Source organism: Vanrija pseudolonga, chromosome 3 (genome assembly GCF_020906515.1).
Source record: "Vanrija pseudolonga chromosome 3, complete sequence".
In the NCBI taxonomy this organism is placed as follows: Eukaryota; Fungi; Basidiomycota; class Tremellomycetes; order Trichosporonales; family Trichosporonaceae; genus Vanrija; species Vanrija pseudolonga.
This window is the reverse complement of record NC_085851.1, coordinates 3185966-3203059: the sequence shown is the minus strand read 5'-3', so window position 1 is coordinate 3203059 and position 17094 is coordinate 3185966. Positions and strand designations below refer to the sequence as shown.

The 17094-nt window shown below is 61.7% G+C and overlaps 4 protein-coding genes across 4 annotated transcripts; 2 read left to right on the top strand and 2 right to left on the bottom strand.

The window, feature by feature from the left end:
- Positions 1 to 37: 37 nt before the first annotated feature.
- Positions 38 to 4432, bottom strand: DAGLA (Sn1-specific diacylglycerol lipase alpha). Its single transcript, XM_062771341.1, has 3 exons — positions 3100 to 4432; positions 307 to 3043; positions 38 to 256 (listed from the first exon to the last, which is right to left on the bottom strand). The coding sequence occupies exons 1-3, from the start codon at positions 3876 to 3878 to the stop codon at positions 116 to 118; spliced, it is 3657 nt and encodes a 1218-aa protein (XP_062627325.1). The 5' UTR covers positions 3879 to 4432; the 3' UTR covers positions 38 to 115.
- Positions 4433 to 5907: 1475 nt separating this feature from the next.
- CLCN5 (H(+)/Cl(-) exchange transporter 5) lies at positions 5908 to 9912 on the bottom strand. The gene is made up of 4 exons (XM_062771340.1): positions 9660 to 9912; positions 6634 to 9577; positions 6231 to 6593; positions 5908 to 6178 (listed from the first exon to the last, which is right to left on the bottom strand). The coding sequence occupies exons 1-4, from the start codon at positions 9905 to 9907 to the stop codon at positions 6008 to 6010; spliced, it is 3726 nt and encodes a 1241-aa protein (XP_062627324.1). The 5' UTR covers positions 9908 to 9912; the 3' UTR covers positions 5908 to 6007.
- Positions 9913 to 11278: 1366 nt separating this feature from the next.
- SPCC16C4.10_1 (putative 6-phosphogluconolactonase) lies at positions 11279 to 12421 on the top strand. Its single transcript, XM_062771339.1, has 3 exons — positions 11279 to 11940; positions 11996 to 12124; positions 12182 to 12421. The coding sequence occupies exons 1-3, from the start codon at positions 11318 to 11320 to the stop codon at positions 12258 to 12260; spliced, it is 831 nt and encodes a 276-aa protein (XP_062627323.1). The 5' UTR covers positions 11279 to 11317; the 3' UTR covers positions 12261 to 12421.
- A 399-nt stretch (positions 12422 to 12820) lies between these two features.
- dna2 (DNA replication ATP-dependent helicase/nuclease DNA2) lies at positions 12821 to 17025 on the top strand (the record flags this gene model as incomplete). The annotated part of the gene is made up of 7 exons (XM_062771338.1): positions 12821 to 13483; positions 13521 to 13664; positions 13738 to 14521; positions 14556 to 14809; positions 14845 to 15887; positions 15923 to 16342; positions 16380 to 17025. The coding sequence occupies 7 exons, from the start codon at positions 12821 to 12823 to the stop codon at positions 17023 to 17025; spliced, it is 3954 nt and encodes a 1317-aa protein (XP_062627322.1).
- Between the last annotated feature and the right edge of the window lie 69 nt (positions 17026 to 17094).

Here is a 17094-nt window from a genome sequence, read left to right as displayed (position 1 = left end):
CTCAAGAAGCAGCAGATGTACACTCCCACGGATCCCCCACTGTACGCATGCAGGTCGCATTAGACTACTACAACTCGAACGCTACAATATCACGCAAGGCTTCTACGCCCTGCCCCTACAATAGGCCCTGTCCAAGACCGTCATACAACAGCTGCGTCGAACGCTCATAGTGCGAAGGCAGGTGATCGTTGAGCATCGTCTTGGAGAAGAGCGGCTCGCGGAATCTCTCCTCGACAGAGTCACACTGGCGGAGGATCTGGTGTGTGGGTCAGTAACAGTTCAAGCGCTTCTCCCCGCCACACTTACCACTCTCTGAGCACGCTTGCTCGACGTTGCCTTCTCTCCCGACATGCGGTCCTCCGCGTCGACCGTCACAAACACGTCAAAGTACTCCATGACGTAGACCATACCCGGCGGGTACAGTTTGTCGTTGTCCATATCCGCGCGCATCGTCTTGATGAGCGACATCATCCAGTCGCTTAACACTTGCTCGTCGCTGACCGACTCGATCAGCTCGGTCGACGTCGATGGCTCGCCGGCCTGGAACGCAAACTTGCTTCTGTTGATGCCAATCACGCGGCTCACAATCTCCTCGGCAATGTTGCCCTCCTCGAACAGCGTCACGGCGATGTTCTTGAGGTCGCGGAGAACGCCGAGCGAGAGGGTTGGCACGACGTCCGAGTTTTGCACAACCGACGTGATGAGGCCTGCGCTGTACTGCGCCAGGTCCGAGCTCGCGACGGCCGGGATGCCGTAGGCGTAGCAGTGGATCGGGCGACCGGGCGGGAGGCCAGACCCAAACGACGTGACGAAGGGAGTCGTGATGCGGGGGTGCTTGACTGGTACGGCACGAGCAGCGTTCTGCTCAATGAAGCGTTCACGCTTGACGCTGCACGAGATGGCCAGGAGCCCTGCGACACCGCCACCGAGTGAGTGGCCGCAGAGAACAAGACCATAGTTGGGGTACTTGTTCAGCGCGTCGACGAGCGTCTGGTGCACAGTGGATCGCTTGGCAGTGAGCTGCAGCGCCGACTCGTACATGCCTGAGTGGACAAGGTACGACGCGTTGGGGTCACCGCCATCGACAGGGATCTCGCGGTAGTCGCACGTCAGGTCGACGAGCACGTCGGACAGGCCCAAGGTGCCACGACATGTCAGCACAATCGCCTTGAGCTTGTGCTCGACAGCAATGTAGTGGACCAGTGGTGGCGCCTTGGCCGAGCTGAACGCGGGCGACGATTCCGAATACGACGAGAGGAGTAGTGAGTCGATGGGAATGTTGGTGTGCTGCGCAAAGGCCCAGCTGTTGGCGTGGTGGCGACCAGTCGTGGGGAAGTTGAAATCAGCGTTGCCAAGTCCAAAGATGCGCAAGAAGTTCTGGCCGTAAGCGGCAGACGAGTAGCGCATAAACCGGTGAATATTCCTGATCAGCGGTTCGTGTGGGAACAAGTTTGTCGCAGTGTCGACTGTTGGGGCAGACGGGGTGAACATTTGCGCGCTCTCGGTGCGGACACGGTTGGCACGTGTGCGTAGCGACTCTTGGACAGTCGTAGTGCTCGTCGTACGAGGTAGGCGCTGAGGCGGAGCGTACGGTGACGGCGGAGGTACTCGGGGTGCTCGCGCGCTAGGCGGCGAGTTGGGAGCCACGCGCGCTGGAGGCTCCTTCTTGACGTCTGGCGCCCCGGGGAAGGGGACGGGCGGGGCGTGTTTGGACGACGAGAACGCCGCCCGAACAGAGCCGAAAGCTGAGGAGCCGCCGTCCCGATGTGAGCGCGACGAGCCCTCGCGACGGGACCGAGATGGTCCAGCCTCGTTTGACGACGACTCGGAGCGCTCATCTCTGAGGCCAAGCATTGATCGGCGGGGGAAGAGACGTCCCTTGCCCTTTGGTGATGTCGATGCTGTGGGTTTGGGGGATGATCGCCCCGAGCCGCCCGCTCCGGCCGAACTGCTCCCTCGTCTCTCCTTTGGCGGCGTAGACTGCCTAGGGGGAGGTGGAGCGGGTCGGGTGGGAACTTCCCACTGAATGGCACGAACGTCGGGGCGGTCGGGGCGGCTGGTCTCGTCACGAGACGTGCCACCGCTCCGCTGGCTGCGGCTCGGGGGAGGGGAGGGGGATGCCGACATGCGCGACTGCTGTACTCTTCGCACGACGCGCTTGCGCTGAAGCAGCTTGTTCGTCATGGTGCGGAGGACGAGCTGGATCTTCTCCGTGTTGTGATCGGGCTGGTGGATGCTGGCGACCGGCGAGCTGGGCGGCACGCCGTTGGGCGCACTGGGGAGGGTCTCGTCGCGAGTGCCGTCGTCCAGCAGGTGGTCGACCTCGATCCACTCGGTCTCGTCGGCCTCCACAACCGTCGGCACAATGTCAGACAGGGGAAGGATCGAGTTACTCCTTGGGAGCCCCGAAGTCGGCGTCCGTGGCGTCGTCGACGCCGACGCGTCCGTCATCCTCTCGTCCTCGTCCACCGCCATAGCACTGTCGTCCAACTCGAGAGCCTCGATGAGCACGTCGTCGTCTCGCGCGATGCTGGTAGTGCGGCCGCGGGTCGTGCCCGTGCCCGAGAATCGCGACGAGCGCGGACTTGACGGCGCCGTCACTGTGCTGAGGCGCTCAAACGTCTGCGTCACCACGGTCGACTCAGACACCTCGTCTGTAATCTCAAACATGTCCTCGCGGAGGCGCTTCAGACGGCTGGTGCGTCGTCGGGTGTTGTCGTCAAACACCTCGTCGTCGGCCGATTCGGGGCCCACGAGATGCTCCAGCTGCCTGAGAAGCTCGAGATCGGCGTTGGTGTTGGATTCGGGGGTGGGGCCTAACGTGCGCGACGGTGTGGCCTCGCGCGACGCGGATGCCATCTCGGCGTCCTCCTCCTCGACGCTAACCTCGATGGCAGGGAGTTCACTCCTCCTGCGTCGGCCAGAGATTGTGGCGGGGGCCGGGGGCTGCTCAATCGCCATTTCCTCGGAAATGGTGGTCGGGCCCTCGGCACTGGCCGAGAAGGACTCGTCATCGCTGATTGTGATAGTGCAGTCGTACAGTCTGTGCGCTGAGTCAGTGGCGACCGCGCGCGTCAACTCGTAGGGCCCCAAACTCACACTCTGAAGCGTAAACGCTGGGAAGAACGGCCCCAGGTGGCGCTCTGGAGACATGCAAACGCCGTTAGCGCCTTGGTGAGCGCTGCCAAGCTGGCCACTCTGCCACGGTCCGCAGCCTTGAATCTGTCGTCCTCGAGAAGCTCCTTGCGCACAAGGGTGATAATACTTGACAATGCGCGCGACGATTCGTTGCTGCCAAAGAGCGAGTCGAACAATGTGACACTCTCGTGCGCAGCAAAGCTAGCGCCCTGCACCGTGTTTGCGGTGAGGTAGAAGCCGCTCATGGCAAACAGTTCTGCGAGCGTAAACGTGTGGTGAATGACGTAGATGCCCAGGTTTGTCCAGCGATCGAGAACGTTGAGGAAGGCGTCGGTGGTTCCCGCCGACTTGTCCGACGAGAAGCCCATGTAGCCCATGAGGTCGTTGTCGAGGGCGGCATTGGACGCGAGGTAGACTCTGCGGGCCGACGAGATGGCCGAGATGAGCAGGCGGCGCGTATACCCCAGGGACACGCGCGTGCCATACTGTGACGTCTCGAGGATGGCCTCGATGAAAAAGGCTGTCACGCGCAGACTCAGCCGTGCAGAGGTGGCGAGCGCCGTGACAAGGTTGGCAATTGGCGCCGGGAAGACCGTCTCTGCACTGACTGCGAGTGCGAGCGCGCCAGCGGAGGGGCGGAGCGTGACCTGGAGGTTGTTTGCCGCCGCCGCCGCTGCTGCTGCTTCCTCGTCGGCGGTCGCCATCGCCGTCGCCGGTCGTGTCGACACGACCGTGGTCATTGCCAGGTACGGCGGGTGGTGGAGCGCGTCGAGCGCGTGGTGGTGGGTGTTTGCGACACTATTCGGGCGAGTGCCGTCGCGTGGATTGATGAATTATTTGCCTCCAGATGTGCTTTGTGGTGCTCTGCTCCAGTGCCTTGGGTTCGGAAGGTATGGTTCTTCTTTGCTGGTTCTTCTCGCAAAGAAGTGCTCGTCGTCGTCGTCGTCGTCGCTGGCGAGTCGGTGGCGAGGGTCGTCTGCGTCTGCGTCGGCGTCGAGCTCACGTCGTAGCGAGTAGCGATATGGGCGTTGTTACTTGACTGCGTTGGCGTTAAGAAACAAGAGGAGAATGCCAGGTGCCAGGGCGGGGACCGCAGCCCGTGTTGGCGGCCAAATATTAATCTCGTAAACAACGACGAATGGGCCGGTAGTGGGTTCGGGTTGGTGTGCGTTTATGTGTGGTATGCGTGCGTTACTTGTGGAGGCCGCTGCTTGACGTCGTTGCTGTCGCTGCTGTCGCCGTCGCTATCAGTAAAGTGAAGAGAGAGAGTGTGTGTACGATGTAGCTTGCAGTGTGCAGTAGAGTGGAGCGATGGGTTCAAGGTCACAAGTGCATGGGTGTGTGTGCATCGCGTACGCGCAAGGGACGAGAGGGACGCACCACCCCCTCCTTGCCCTGCCCTGCCCTGACGTGGTGGCGACGCAAATCCGCGGCGAGGTGCTAAGGATTTGTTTGGACGACGACAATAGTAGAGCAAAGTAGTGTGGCTTGGAGGGGCTATAGGGCTATTAGGGCTGAAGCTTACTAGGGCCGCATACCGCTTGGCTCGACGACGCCTTTGGTCTACTGCTGCGCTTGCTTGGCTTGCCTGCTCGCTCGCGGTCTCCCTCATTCTCACGTACGCCGTCGCGCGCCGCACGCTGCGCCAAGCGCCTTGTTCTGCAAGACGTGCAGCAGCTCTATTGTCGCTTGCCGCTTGCCGGCGGAGCGAGCATGCGGGCGCCGGCAAGGCAAGGCAACCTCGCCCCCTTTCGCCTCGCAGCAGCGACCTATTTTGCCGCTTGGACGAACAGCCACCTACCCGACAAACAGCTCCCACACGCACACGGCTCCAATACCATGACGCAGCGCCGATCACCTGCTACCCCGACCCTGCAGCCAGCCAGGTAGCAGCAGGCGCCAATGGCAAGCAAACCTGGGCTGGCTGTCGTCCAATGGATGCGCATGAAGAACAAGGATGCATCAACACCAGTGGACGCCACGCCCATGGGGCCTGCTCGGGGCCAACCATAGGCATGCATCGCAGCGAGGGGGCCATGTAGCAGCCAGCCGGCCAGGAGAGCGCCTTGGCCACCCACCGCCATGGCGCTGCTGGGCGTGTAACGGCGTGTTGCGGGTATGAGGTGGCAGGCAGGCAGGCAGGCAGGCAGGAATGGGCCACCCGGCCGGCCGGCATGAACGGCACGCACGACGGCGGCGTACTCCTTCTGCTTGCTCCTTAGAGCTGAGACATGCCACGCCAGCTCGCCAGATCCATCTCGAAACGCAGCGACACTGCTGCTTGCTTGCTTACTTACTCGCCGCCGCATAACGACGGGACTAGCCGCACCAGCTTGGCAGCTAGCCAGCACCAGTAAAGACCAACCACCCGCACATCGGTATTCACCTCATCGTTGGTTTCGTCTTTGTCGTGATCGAGCGCCCGGCCGGCGGCCGCACCGAACATACCGGCGATAGCGAGCACCTCGTTTTCGTAGCGCCAAGCATAAGGCAACCCTTTCTTTACAGCTAGCTAGCCGACTGGCTGCGCAGCGCAACGCAAACGCAACGCTACTAGCCACCCACCCCACCCACTGCCCGAGCGTGAGAGGCTGTGTCGGTGAGAGGGACCAGCTGCGACGACGACGTCGTCGTCTCCAACGTGCGAACTGCTCGTGTTTTGTTTACCGGGTTACCTCACAGGCACTACGACGTAACAACCGGTGCCTGCCACTGTTTGGGAATCAGTGGCACTCGCGCACTCGATTCACAATTCAACATTGCATTCATACTGCAGGCAACAACCCCTATGCACAAATCTAATGGGAAAGAATGGTGGCGTAAATGTCGCCGCGACGCGTCTTGTCGGCCTCGACGCACGCACGCGCGCCTATCGCTCGGCGTGCTCCAGCTCGTCCAGGAACGCAATCCACTGCTTCTTGTACAGTGCGCCTCGGTACTGCCCGCGTGCGTCCGTCACAAGAATCTGGCGTGCACCGAGCTTGATGAACAACTCCTGCACCAGCTCCAGCGGGGAGTGCACCTGGACAGTGATTGGGGCCTGGGGGGTGGGTCAGCACAAATCACAGATATCCAGCCCGCGCAACACTTACCCTGTCCAAGTACTGGCTCAGGTCGTACGGGTTGCCCCGCCCGTCCGAGCTTTCGCGGAAACTGAAGATGCTCATCATGCTGCTGCGCGGCATCGGCACAGTGTCATCGGGCATGAGGTTTATGCTGGCATCGGGCTCATCGGCCAGTGCGGTAAGCGCGTGCTCCACCTCGTTGATGCCAAGGAACCCGAGCACGCGTAAGACTGACGTCGGCCGGCCCTCTCGGTCAATTGCTGGCTCTTTGACAAGCACCGGGAACCCGGCGTCGGCGTACCCAAGCCGCACGAGCTCGAGTAACTTCCCAGTGAGCTCGCGCACAGTGTGCGGCTTGTCGGCGCGAAGAGTAGGCGCGTCGCGGTCCATCTGACTGTTAGCCACACCTCGCCCGTCAACCATCACTCACCACCTCCGAGACCAAGGCACTGCCCCAAAGATACTCCTCCTTGTTGCTCAGATAGGGCAGCTTCTTTAACTCGATGACGAGCTCGTAGATGCCGCGCTTCTCGATCGCGTCCGCAGTCGTCTTGGCCACGAGAATAGCCAGCATGACCGGCACGACATAGTTGAGGGTGCCTGTGAGCTCAAAGACGATGACCGCAAGCGACACGGTGGTGCGCGTCACACCAGCAAGTGTCGCGCCTGCGCCAACCATGGCGTAGATGCCCGGCACAACGCAGCCTGTGGCTCTGCACACCTCAAAGATCGGGAGGTAGGGGTGGTGGAACTCGATCCACTCCATCCAAATGCCAACCATGCGACCAAAGCACGCTCCAATGACGAGCGACGGGATGAAGATTCCAGCGGGGAGCACAATGCCAAAGGTGATGATCGTGAGCAGCGCCTTGATGATGAGTGCAATGCCGACGTTGTACACGATAGGGCCAATGTTGAACGACTTGCCGACACACAGCGAGCTCGACTTGTCGACGGTGCACTCGGCAAACAGCTTGGCCACAAGCTCGGTGCCTCCTAACCTGGTGTACGGGTTTAAGAACGACACGACAGTCGTGAGGCCGGTGACGAGCGCCACCTCGATGATCGGGTGTCGACTGAGCCACGTCCCCTTGCGGATGTGCTTGCTCCACCAGATGTTGCAGCGTGAAAAGAAGGCGCCGTACAAGCCACCAAAGACGCCGAGGATGATGAACACGGCAAACTCCCAGTAGTGGTACTCCTTGGTGTAGGTGACGGCGAAGAGGACGATTGATCCATTGCCGTACGGGTTGAGCGCCTTGAGGGTGATAGCCGCCACCGCTGCACACCAGAAGCTTCGCCACATGACCTTTGGAGGGAAGTAGGTCGACACTTCCTCGAGTGAGAACAATACACCGCCGATCGGAGCTCCAAAGGACACGGCGACGCCCGCCGCGCAAGCGGCCGACAGGATTTCACGCCTTTTACCCTCGTTCTGCTCGTACTTGACAAACAGGCGACACACAATGTTGGCAATGCACGAGGCAATGTGGACGAACGGCCCCTCCTTGCCAAGGGAGAGGCCCGAGCCGACCGACATGGCCAGGCCTGCGCTCTTGACAATCAATGTCGACAAGCCGAGGTATCCGTGAATGACAAAGCCAGACAGGATTGTCTTGATCTCTGGAATACCACTCCCGGCCGCCATGTAAAGCACGGGGCGCTGGGGCTCGGGTTTGGGCTCCTCAACCTCGGGCGCGCCCTCGAGAAGAAGAGGCTGGCGTTCATTTGGGCTCTTGAGCTGCGATGCCGACGCAGGCGAGGGCGGAAGATCAGGCCCGAGGAAGGCAGAATCCTTCGACGTGATATGGGTTGCCGACGATGTGAGGTAGTATGTGAGCGCCGACGCGGTGCAGGCCAGCCCAACGGCGACGATAAAGTAGACGATAAACTCGGGCTCGCTCCAGAAGACAGCCTCTGGGTCTGCCTCCTCGACGCTGCCGAAGAGCTGACCCCACTCGACCCAGTCGCCACACGGCTCCTCCTCCCCGCTCGACGGGTCTGGGTGGCCTCTGCCGGCACGCGGCGCACAGCAGAAGCGTTTGGCCGTGCCCCACGAATTTGTGCAGTAGCCATCCTTGAGATCGAAGAGGGCCATCTCGGAGCGAATGATGAGGAACGCAACGCACGCAGTGATTACGCCGACAAGGGTGACGACTAACCAACCCTGGAAGCGGTCCCAGGCATTCCTTATCGACCCACGCCATGACCGTCGTGCACGATGGCGAAGGTGGCGCACACGCGAGGACTCCTTGATAGCGTCGTGAAGCCAGTCGATGGTGATATACGACGAGTACCAGACCCTTGTCCCGTTTGCCCGCTTGCCCTCGTCTTCGCCGTCGAAGTCGCCATAGTCCGAGTCGCCGGCGTCGTACTGTGCGGGCCTGCCGAACCCGATGGAGCTCCCGACAGTATGCAGCCTCCGGCGGAACACTGAGCCAGCTGGCGAGCGCGGTTCGGCCGAGCTCTGGGCGACGGGCGCCAAACTTGAGGTCACGCTCGCATGCCTCTTGTGTGCGGGGCGCGATGTCGATGGAGGGGCGCCACTGCTACGCCCCGCACGGTTTGATCTCCCATAGGAGGGCGCATCAGACGTAAAATGGTCGCCCGATCCCGAGTATGTGTGGGCCGAGGTCGGCACATGGCTGTCGATCTCTCTGTCGCGGCCCCGGTGGTGGCGTGGGGTAGCTGCCGCGGTGCCAGGGTGCGACTGTGTGGTGTGCGGCAAACTGTTTGGCAAGGGGAACCCTGCGGTCGCTGGCGATTCGGCGCCACCTCGCCTCCTGTTCGCGCGGCTTGGGCCAGGGACACCGATGCCAGACGTGCTGGCGATACGTCGTGGGTCGACCGCAGCGGCGGCCTTGATCGCGGATGCGGGGCCGAGGCCGAGCGCGTCGAGTCCACCGACGGTGGAAGGCAGTCCTGCGCTTCCTAAAGCCGAGCCGAGATGCAGCCCAGTTGCGCCGTAGCTTGATGGAGGGTTGTTGGTGCTACGGCTGGTGGGCGGTGGGTTGATAGTGCGATTTGTTGCGACGCTTGCGCTCCGCCTGTTGCCTCCAACGCGCGGCGACACGGTCATGCTGATTGGGGGAACCGACTCTGCTCGCCAGCTCTGGCCCGGCGTCGGTGTGGGGTAGTAGAACTGCTGCTGCTGCGACTGCAGCTCCTGGCCTGCAACGACTCGTGGAGTACGTGTCGAGACACCGGCGTAACTCTCGTCGTCGGTTGACAACGACGAGTGAGACATGGACGAGGCGCCGAGTCGCGCCGAGGCGAGCGATGGAGACGTCTGGATACTGGGCAGGTACTGGGGGTTTGGCGACGATGTAAAGGTCGACGGGTTGGGGAAGTAGGTCATGGGCGAGGGAGGCTGGCTGTGACTCTGTGAGCGGGGCACGCGGGGCAAGAGGGGGGAGGGGGTCAGGTGTGGGGCACGACCCACTGCACTGGGCTCACCTTGGGCCATCGCTCGATTGACCGCGCGAGTGATTGCTCGTGGTGCTCGTGCGGTTTGTGGACACGAGGGAAGGTGGTCTGGGAGCGCGCGATGAGCCAGCAGCGCCAGAGCTCATTCCACCTGGTTGTTGCGGCGGCGGCGGCGGGGCTTGGGCTGATGATGCTGATGGGGTTGGTGCAGGTGGTGCAGGTGCTGGCGCTGGCGCTCCAGGCGGCTGCGGCGTCGCAGAAGAAGAGTGTATGTCCATGCCCGGTGCGTTTTGGGCCTTGGCCACTGGAGGTGGGTGACGATGCAAAGAGCAAGGCAGGTGTTTTGCCTTGCTTGTTTGTCGTCGCCGTGCAAGGGTTGTGTTGGTTGTTGTGGGGGAGGGGGGGAGGGAAGGCAAGGAAGGTGAGTGGGTGGGTGGATTGAGTTTCATGAATCACACGACGCGTCTCCGGCGTCAAGGCAAAGCAAGGGTCTGGACCAACAAAAGTCAAATAGCACGACTATTCAGTCTGTCGGTTTGTGATTGCAGCGACGGCCAAGCCAACAACCAACAACAGGGAGGGTGGTGGGCCGGCTTCACGCGCGACAAAGGGGTGGTCACCCCCTGGTAACTGTAGACGCATGATGTCACACGGATCTCTCACACTCTGGACAAGGCAGAACTGCATGCATGAGAGCAGCTGTACGAGTAGTTTGGGCGGCACAAACCATGGAAACCGACAGTATTGTTATCATGGCCACCACCACGTTGTCGCCATCTCACCTGTGCACCCTGTGCTTTGTCCGTCCGCACAGATCGCTGACTGTGTCGACAAGCAATCACCATCAGTCAGTCACACGGGGCGAGGCGACACAAACACGGCCCACCACCAGACACGGCCGTGTGCACCGGATAACACCCGGCTCCAAAGGCACCACCACAAACAGCCCTGACAGCGGCACGTCTCGTCTGCCTAAACTCTGAGACACAGTCTTGTTTGTTGTTGTTCTTGCTCTGTGCGTGACTCTGGGCTTGGAAGATAACACAGGTGGGGGCATGTATCGACGGCAGTTGCCCAGTCCACGGCTGATCCACGCACAAGACGACTAGGTGTGTGTCCGCAATGATCAACGGTTCATCTGTGTGCGTTCGCCTGTGCGCTGAGGGAGGAGGGAGAGATTGGTACTACCTTTGCATCCTTGCCTGTGCTTCGACAGAAGCAAAGTCCCCAGCATTGAGCTCCAACAGCATGGTCTTCCTCGACGAGCAACAAGGCCTTTGACTTCGTGTGGCAGTGACACGGCGGCTCGGCTGGTGGCACAACTCCAACCTTGGGCGGGGCTTCAAAAGTCTGAATGTTGTGGAGTCCCTTGTGCGCTTGTGCACTGCAAATCAGATCAATCTGCCTGCTGGCACTTCTGCGTCTCTCCTTGTGGGGATAGATTGTGCAGGAAGAGCATTGGCAGTGCATCGGGTCTTGTACGCCCGTCGTGAGGGATAGTAGGCCTGCGCAACGCCCCAAAACTCGTCGCCCAGCCAGTAGGCGTGCATGCCACGTTCCTGACGTCACCTGCGCCCCTTTCCCCCACTCTCTCTCTTGTCAATGAAATCGACTTCGCAGACATTCCACTTTATCGTAACCGACTTTTTCTCTTACTCTCTCTCTCTCACTACAGCAGAGCAACCACCATGCCCAACACGACCCCCGCCCCCGTCCTGTACTCGTTCGACGCCGTGCCGACGCTGCAAAAGTCGCTTGCCGACTTCATCGTCAAGGCCCAGGCCGAGGCTGTCGCCGCTCGCGGCCAGTTCACCATTGCGCTCTCGGGCGGCTCGCTGCCCAACAACCTCAAGCCGCTGGCCGACATCCCCGGCATCCACTGGGACAAGTGGCAGGTCTTCTTTGCCGACGAGCGCATCGTCCCCCTCGACCACCCCGAGTCCAACTACGCCGCGTGCGCCAAGGCGTTCCTCGACCACGTCCCCATCAAGCGCGAGCAGATCCACACGCTCAACTCGTCCCTCTTCTCCGAGAACACGCGCACCCAGCCCACGGCCGAGAACTGGGACCTCGGTGAGGTCCAGCAGGAGGCCCAGGCCGTCGCGACCGACTATGAGAAGCAGCTCGTCGCGACCTTCGCCTCGACGACCACGGCCCGCTACCCCACCTTCGACCTCATCCTCCTGGGCATGGGACCCGACGGCCACACCTGCTCGCTCTTCCCCGGCCACCCGCTCCTTGCCGAGCAGAGCGCCTGGATTGCGCCCATTGTCGACAGCCCCAAGCCTCCTCCCAGGCGCATCACCTTCACGTGGGTAGCGTCCTGATTTGGTTCCCTACCCACTCACATGTGCTTACACACTCAGCTACCCCGTCCTCAACCACGCTTCCCGCGTCGCGTTCGTCGCGACCGGCGAGGGCAAGCAGGAGATGCTCGCCAAGATCCTCGACGAGCCCGAGCTCGGCCTCCCCTGCTCGCGCGTGCGCCCTGCTGCGTGAGTGTGCCCTGGCGGCCAGCTTGTCCCCTGTATTAGCCCAGCTAACATGCCCAGCCCCGGTGCGGTCTACTGGTTTGTCGACGACGCCGCTGCCGGCCGCCTGAAGTACGCCAAGACCGAGTTCAGCAGCTGAGCGAGATCAGGTTCGAACGGACTCGTTTCCCCAGCCTGCGGTCGGCAATCTAATGCCTGCCGGCCGTGAGAGCGAGGGCGTCGTGGCATGATGTAGAGGAGCGTATAGATAAAACGGTATCCCTGGGACCGCATGGCCGCATGCATGAGTGTGGTGTGCGAGGTGGGAGATTGAGTTGTCGCTTGGAGACGGGGTGTGGAGTGGGGCTGGGGCGGCATCGGTGGGTAGAGTGCCAGCTGTCCCTGCCTAGATGCGGCTTGTATGCATCTCACTCTCACCAGTATCGAATAGCACACTCCAGCATCCAAGAGACATGCACGCTGTGCATGCACACGCGCACACGACAGCAGTACAGTGAGTGACCAACGCGAGTGGTGGTGGCGCAGAGCCACCTGTCGCGAATCTCAGGAGTGGCCGGCCACCCAGGCACGCGACTCCACCGACGTGTTTGATTTCGCGTCCAAGGCCAAACTACTAAACATTACACAATCACCCTTTAGTATCTTGCAACTCAATCATCACCATCATTCTTGCCTCTTGACTCTTGACGTCCTCCCAAAATGAGGGCAGCGTCAGCTTCGTCGTCGTCGTCCAAGCGGCCCATGGCGCACGACAAGCGCGGCAGCCGCGCGAAACGCGCGCGCACGGACAAGGAGAACGAGGACGCGTTCATGGCCGACCTGCTCGCCGGGCTCGAGGGGAGCGAGTTCGACGCGCCGCCCAGCAGCTCGCTGCCCAGCCCTTCCAAGCCGACGCCACGGCGCGGCACCGTTCCCCCTTCCTCTGTGCCCGAAGCCGACCTCATCGACTTTCTGACACAGCCCAAGATGCCGACGCCACGCCGGCCGCTCGCGCCGTTATCCCGCAGCCCGGTGGGACGGCCGCTGCCTGCCCTGGGCAAAGCGGCGGTGCCGAGCGCGTTCAGGCCCGTGAAGAAGGCCGAAGTGAAGCCTAGGCTTGAGGGCCGCTCTGCCATATCGCCTGTCAAAGAGGTCAAGATCGCGCGCGTACCCCCTCCAGCTGTGAAGGCTGCGCCTGTGCCCCAGCTCACTGTCGTCAAAGCCGAGTCTGAAGCCAAGCCTGCTGTCGACGTCGACGTGAAGCCGATGGACGCGGAGGACGACTTCCCATTACCCACTGCGTCGCAGGAGTCGCATTACGACATGGACTGGGATCTCGATGCGTTGGCCATGATCGACGAGTCGGCGCTGGTCAAGGAGACGGTGAGTGCGGTGACTTGGCAGCAACTGACAATCTCAGATCAAGTACCCCGTCCTCCACCCTCCTCTCCCCGCTCTACCAGAAGGGTACAAGCCCACGCCTTGGCTACGATGTACAGTCGAGGCCGTGTACGACGAGCTGCTCGACACTATCCCCGATGACGAGATGAGTCTATTCCTGAGCGTTATGGAGATGGAGACGGAGGTGCGGCGACAGGGCAAGGTGACCTACTATCTTGTTGTTAAGCTGACAACAGACACTCGTTGTCACTTGTGCGGAGGGTACCCGCCGCCTGATTCATCTGAAGGAGCGCTGGGCCGACATCAAGGCCCGCCGGGGCGACGTTGTGAATGTCGTCTCGCACGCTCTGAACGAGCCTCACGACAAGCCCATTGTCCTCACGTTCTCCGACGCGTCATCGTACATCATCCACCACCCCGACGTCCTCGTCACCATGACGGCGATCGCCAACGCGATCCCCTGCCCCCGCCGACCATTGGTCCAGGCGCTCGTCAAGCTCCCAGAGCCGCCATCGAAGTCCATGCTCTACGGAAACGTGCTCCACTCGCTGCTGCAAGGCTCGCTGTCGGAGCAGAAGTTTTCCCGCGACGATATCGCAACCATGATCCGTGGGGAGCTCACAAAGGAGGAGACTCGGCTACAGGTCTGGGGAGCGGGGCTCGACTCGGGCATGGTGGCAAAGGACATTGGCTCCCGAGCGGAAGAGGGATTCGAGACGTTCGGCCGCAAGTGGGTGCACGCTGAGCCAACCTCCGATGGCGAAGTCAAGACTGCTCGCGATGAGCCGATCGGGACGCTGGCAATCTCGGGCCTGCACGAGATCGAAGAGGACATCTGGTCGACCAAGTGGGGCCTCAAGGGTAAAGTCGACGCCAGTGTCCAGGCGCGCCTATGCCGTGACGGAGGAGTAGCAGAAGAGATTGTCGCCCCGCTAGAGATTAAAACGGGCAAGTGGATTGGTGGGGTGGGCCACCGCGCGCAGACCATGCTCTACACACTGCTCATGGAGGACCGATACAGTGAGTGAAGGGTTGGTTGCGGCGCTGACAGCAGACACTCCCGTGAACGCTGGCTTGCTGTACTACTCCATGAAGGACACGATCATCCTCGTCGAGGCCAAGGCGAACGAGGTGCGCGCGCTCATCCAGACGCGCAACGAGCTGGCCGAATGGATGGAGCGGGAGCGAGTGCCACAACCGAAAGACGAGCCAGACGCCCTCGCCGTGCCGTTCTTGCCACCAACGATCGACAACCCGACAGACTGTGACAGATGCTATGCGGCCGATGCGTGCATGCTGTATCGCAAGGTGCGTAGGGGTATGAGAGCTCAGCTGACAACCAGGCTGTCGACCGCGTACCAGTGGACGACTACGACGCTATTGCGCCACTGTACCAGGCCAAGACAGGGCACTTGACCGACGCGCACGCGGCATTCTTCGAGCACTGGGAGCGGCTTCTTTCGCTCGAAGAGCAGGACACTGTGCGCCTCCGTGCTCAGTTGTGGACCATGACGGCCGAGGCTCGGCAGCGGTCAGGTCGATGCTTTGCCGACATGGTTATCGCGTCCGAGTCGAACGACGTGGGCAAGTCGCTGTCCAAGATCCACCGTTACTCGCACACCTTTGTGCGAGCACCTGCCGAGGACGGGTCAACACCACGAGCGTCACTCCTCTCTGGCCACATCGCCAAGGGCGACCCTGTGTCCCTGTCGATCGACCCTCACCTCTTATGCCTCGAACGCGGGTGGGTGACCGCTCTGGACAGGGACAGCGTCACTGTGGCGGTCACGTACAGGATTGACCTCGAGGCGCTCCTTGCCCGGACGCGCAGACCAGCGTCAGTCGATGGCGTGCGCTTCAGGATCGACAAGGACGAGATGAGCTCCGGCATGACAAGGATGCGGGGCAGCCTCGCGCAGCTGTTCGTTGCTGGTGGCGATGAGAAGCGGCGGCGCCTCGTTGTCGACCTCGAGGCACCAGCGTTCGACGAGAGCCTTGCACCGAGCGATGATGAGATCCCCGCGTCTCTGAACGCAGACCAGCGCAACGCGATGCACAAGGTGCTCACGGCACAAGACTACGCCCTGGTCCTCGGTATGCCCGGTACAGGCAAGACAACGACGATCTCCGAGATCATTAAGGCGCTCGTGGCGCGTGGCAAGAGTGTGCTCCTGACAAGCTACACGCACTCGGCCGTCGACACGATTGTGTCCAAGCTCGTCAACGCGGATTTCCAGGTCCTCCGCATCGGCAACATTGACAAGGTGCACCGCGACGTGCAGCACTTGACACTCGAGTCGCTGGGCCCCAGCACGAGCGCCGAGCAGATGGAGGCGCGTCTCATGACACCGCCAGTCGTCGCCGCCACATGTTTGTCGATCGAGCAGTGAGTGAGGGGTTTGTGGCACAAGCTGACGCCAGCCCAATCTTCGCCCGGCGCAAGTTTGACTACTGTATCGTGGACGAAGCGTCGCAGATTACCCTCCCGACTTGCCTTGGCCCGCTGCGCTGCGCCGACAAGTTTGTCCTCGTTGGCGACCACTTCCAGCTGCCTCCGATCGTACGCAAGGCCGAGGCACGTGCGGGCGGGCTCGACGTTTCCCTCTTCCGCCGCCTTAGCGACGCGCATACCGAGGCCGTGGCGCCACTGGCGTCCCAGTACCGCATGAACGAGGACATCATGCTGCTGTCCAACCGGCTCATCTACGAGGGACGGCTGCGCTGCGGGTCTGAGGCGGTAGCGAAGCAAGCGCTCACACTGCGGGAGCGGACCCCTTGCGCTCACAACGGCGAAGCCACATGCGCTGAGGACTGCTGGCTCCAAGGCCTCCTTGACGAGAAGTGAGTGTGCGAGGCAGCGTTTCTCGCTAACCCGCAGCGTCAAGGCCGTGTTTGTCGACACGGACCTGGTACCGGCACGCGACGTGCGCGCAGGCGACCTGATCCAGAACCCTATCGAAGCGTCGCTCGTGTACCAGCTTGCGCGAGCAGTCGTCGCCTCGGGAGTCCGCGAGCACGATGTGGCGGTGATCACGCCGTACCGACAGCAGATCAAGCTGCTGTCCGGGCTATTCACCGACCTGCCCAACGTCGAGATCCTGACAGCCGACAAGTCGCAGGGTCGTGACAAGGACTGTATCCTGATCTCGCTGGTCCGCTCCAACGAGGAAGGCAAGATCGGCGACCTGCTGCGTGACTGGCGCCGCATCAACGTGAGCTTTACGCGCGCGCGTAAGAAGCTCGTGATCTTTGGCTCGCGATCGACCCTCCAGTCCGACCGGCTGCTGAGCGGCTTCTTCGACCTCATGGACGAGAAGGGCTGGGTCGTGCGTCTCCCGCCTGGCGCGCACGGGTTGCACGGGGCAGTGCCAGAGGTGACGACCACGATCGAGAAGAAAGAGAAGAAGGAGACGAAGGGCGCTGTCGTTGGCGAGCGCCTGCTCAACTCGAAGCCATTCGTCAAGGACATCCTGGCCGTGGGTATTCATGCGTTGAACGTGCTGACCCACCAGGACATGAATTAACCTGCACCACACTTGACACCTTGAGTGGCACTTGGCCACAACCTTGCCTCTTGCCTCTTGGCCCGACAC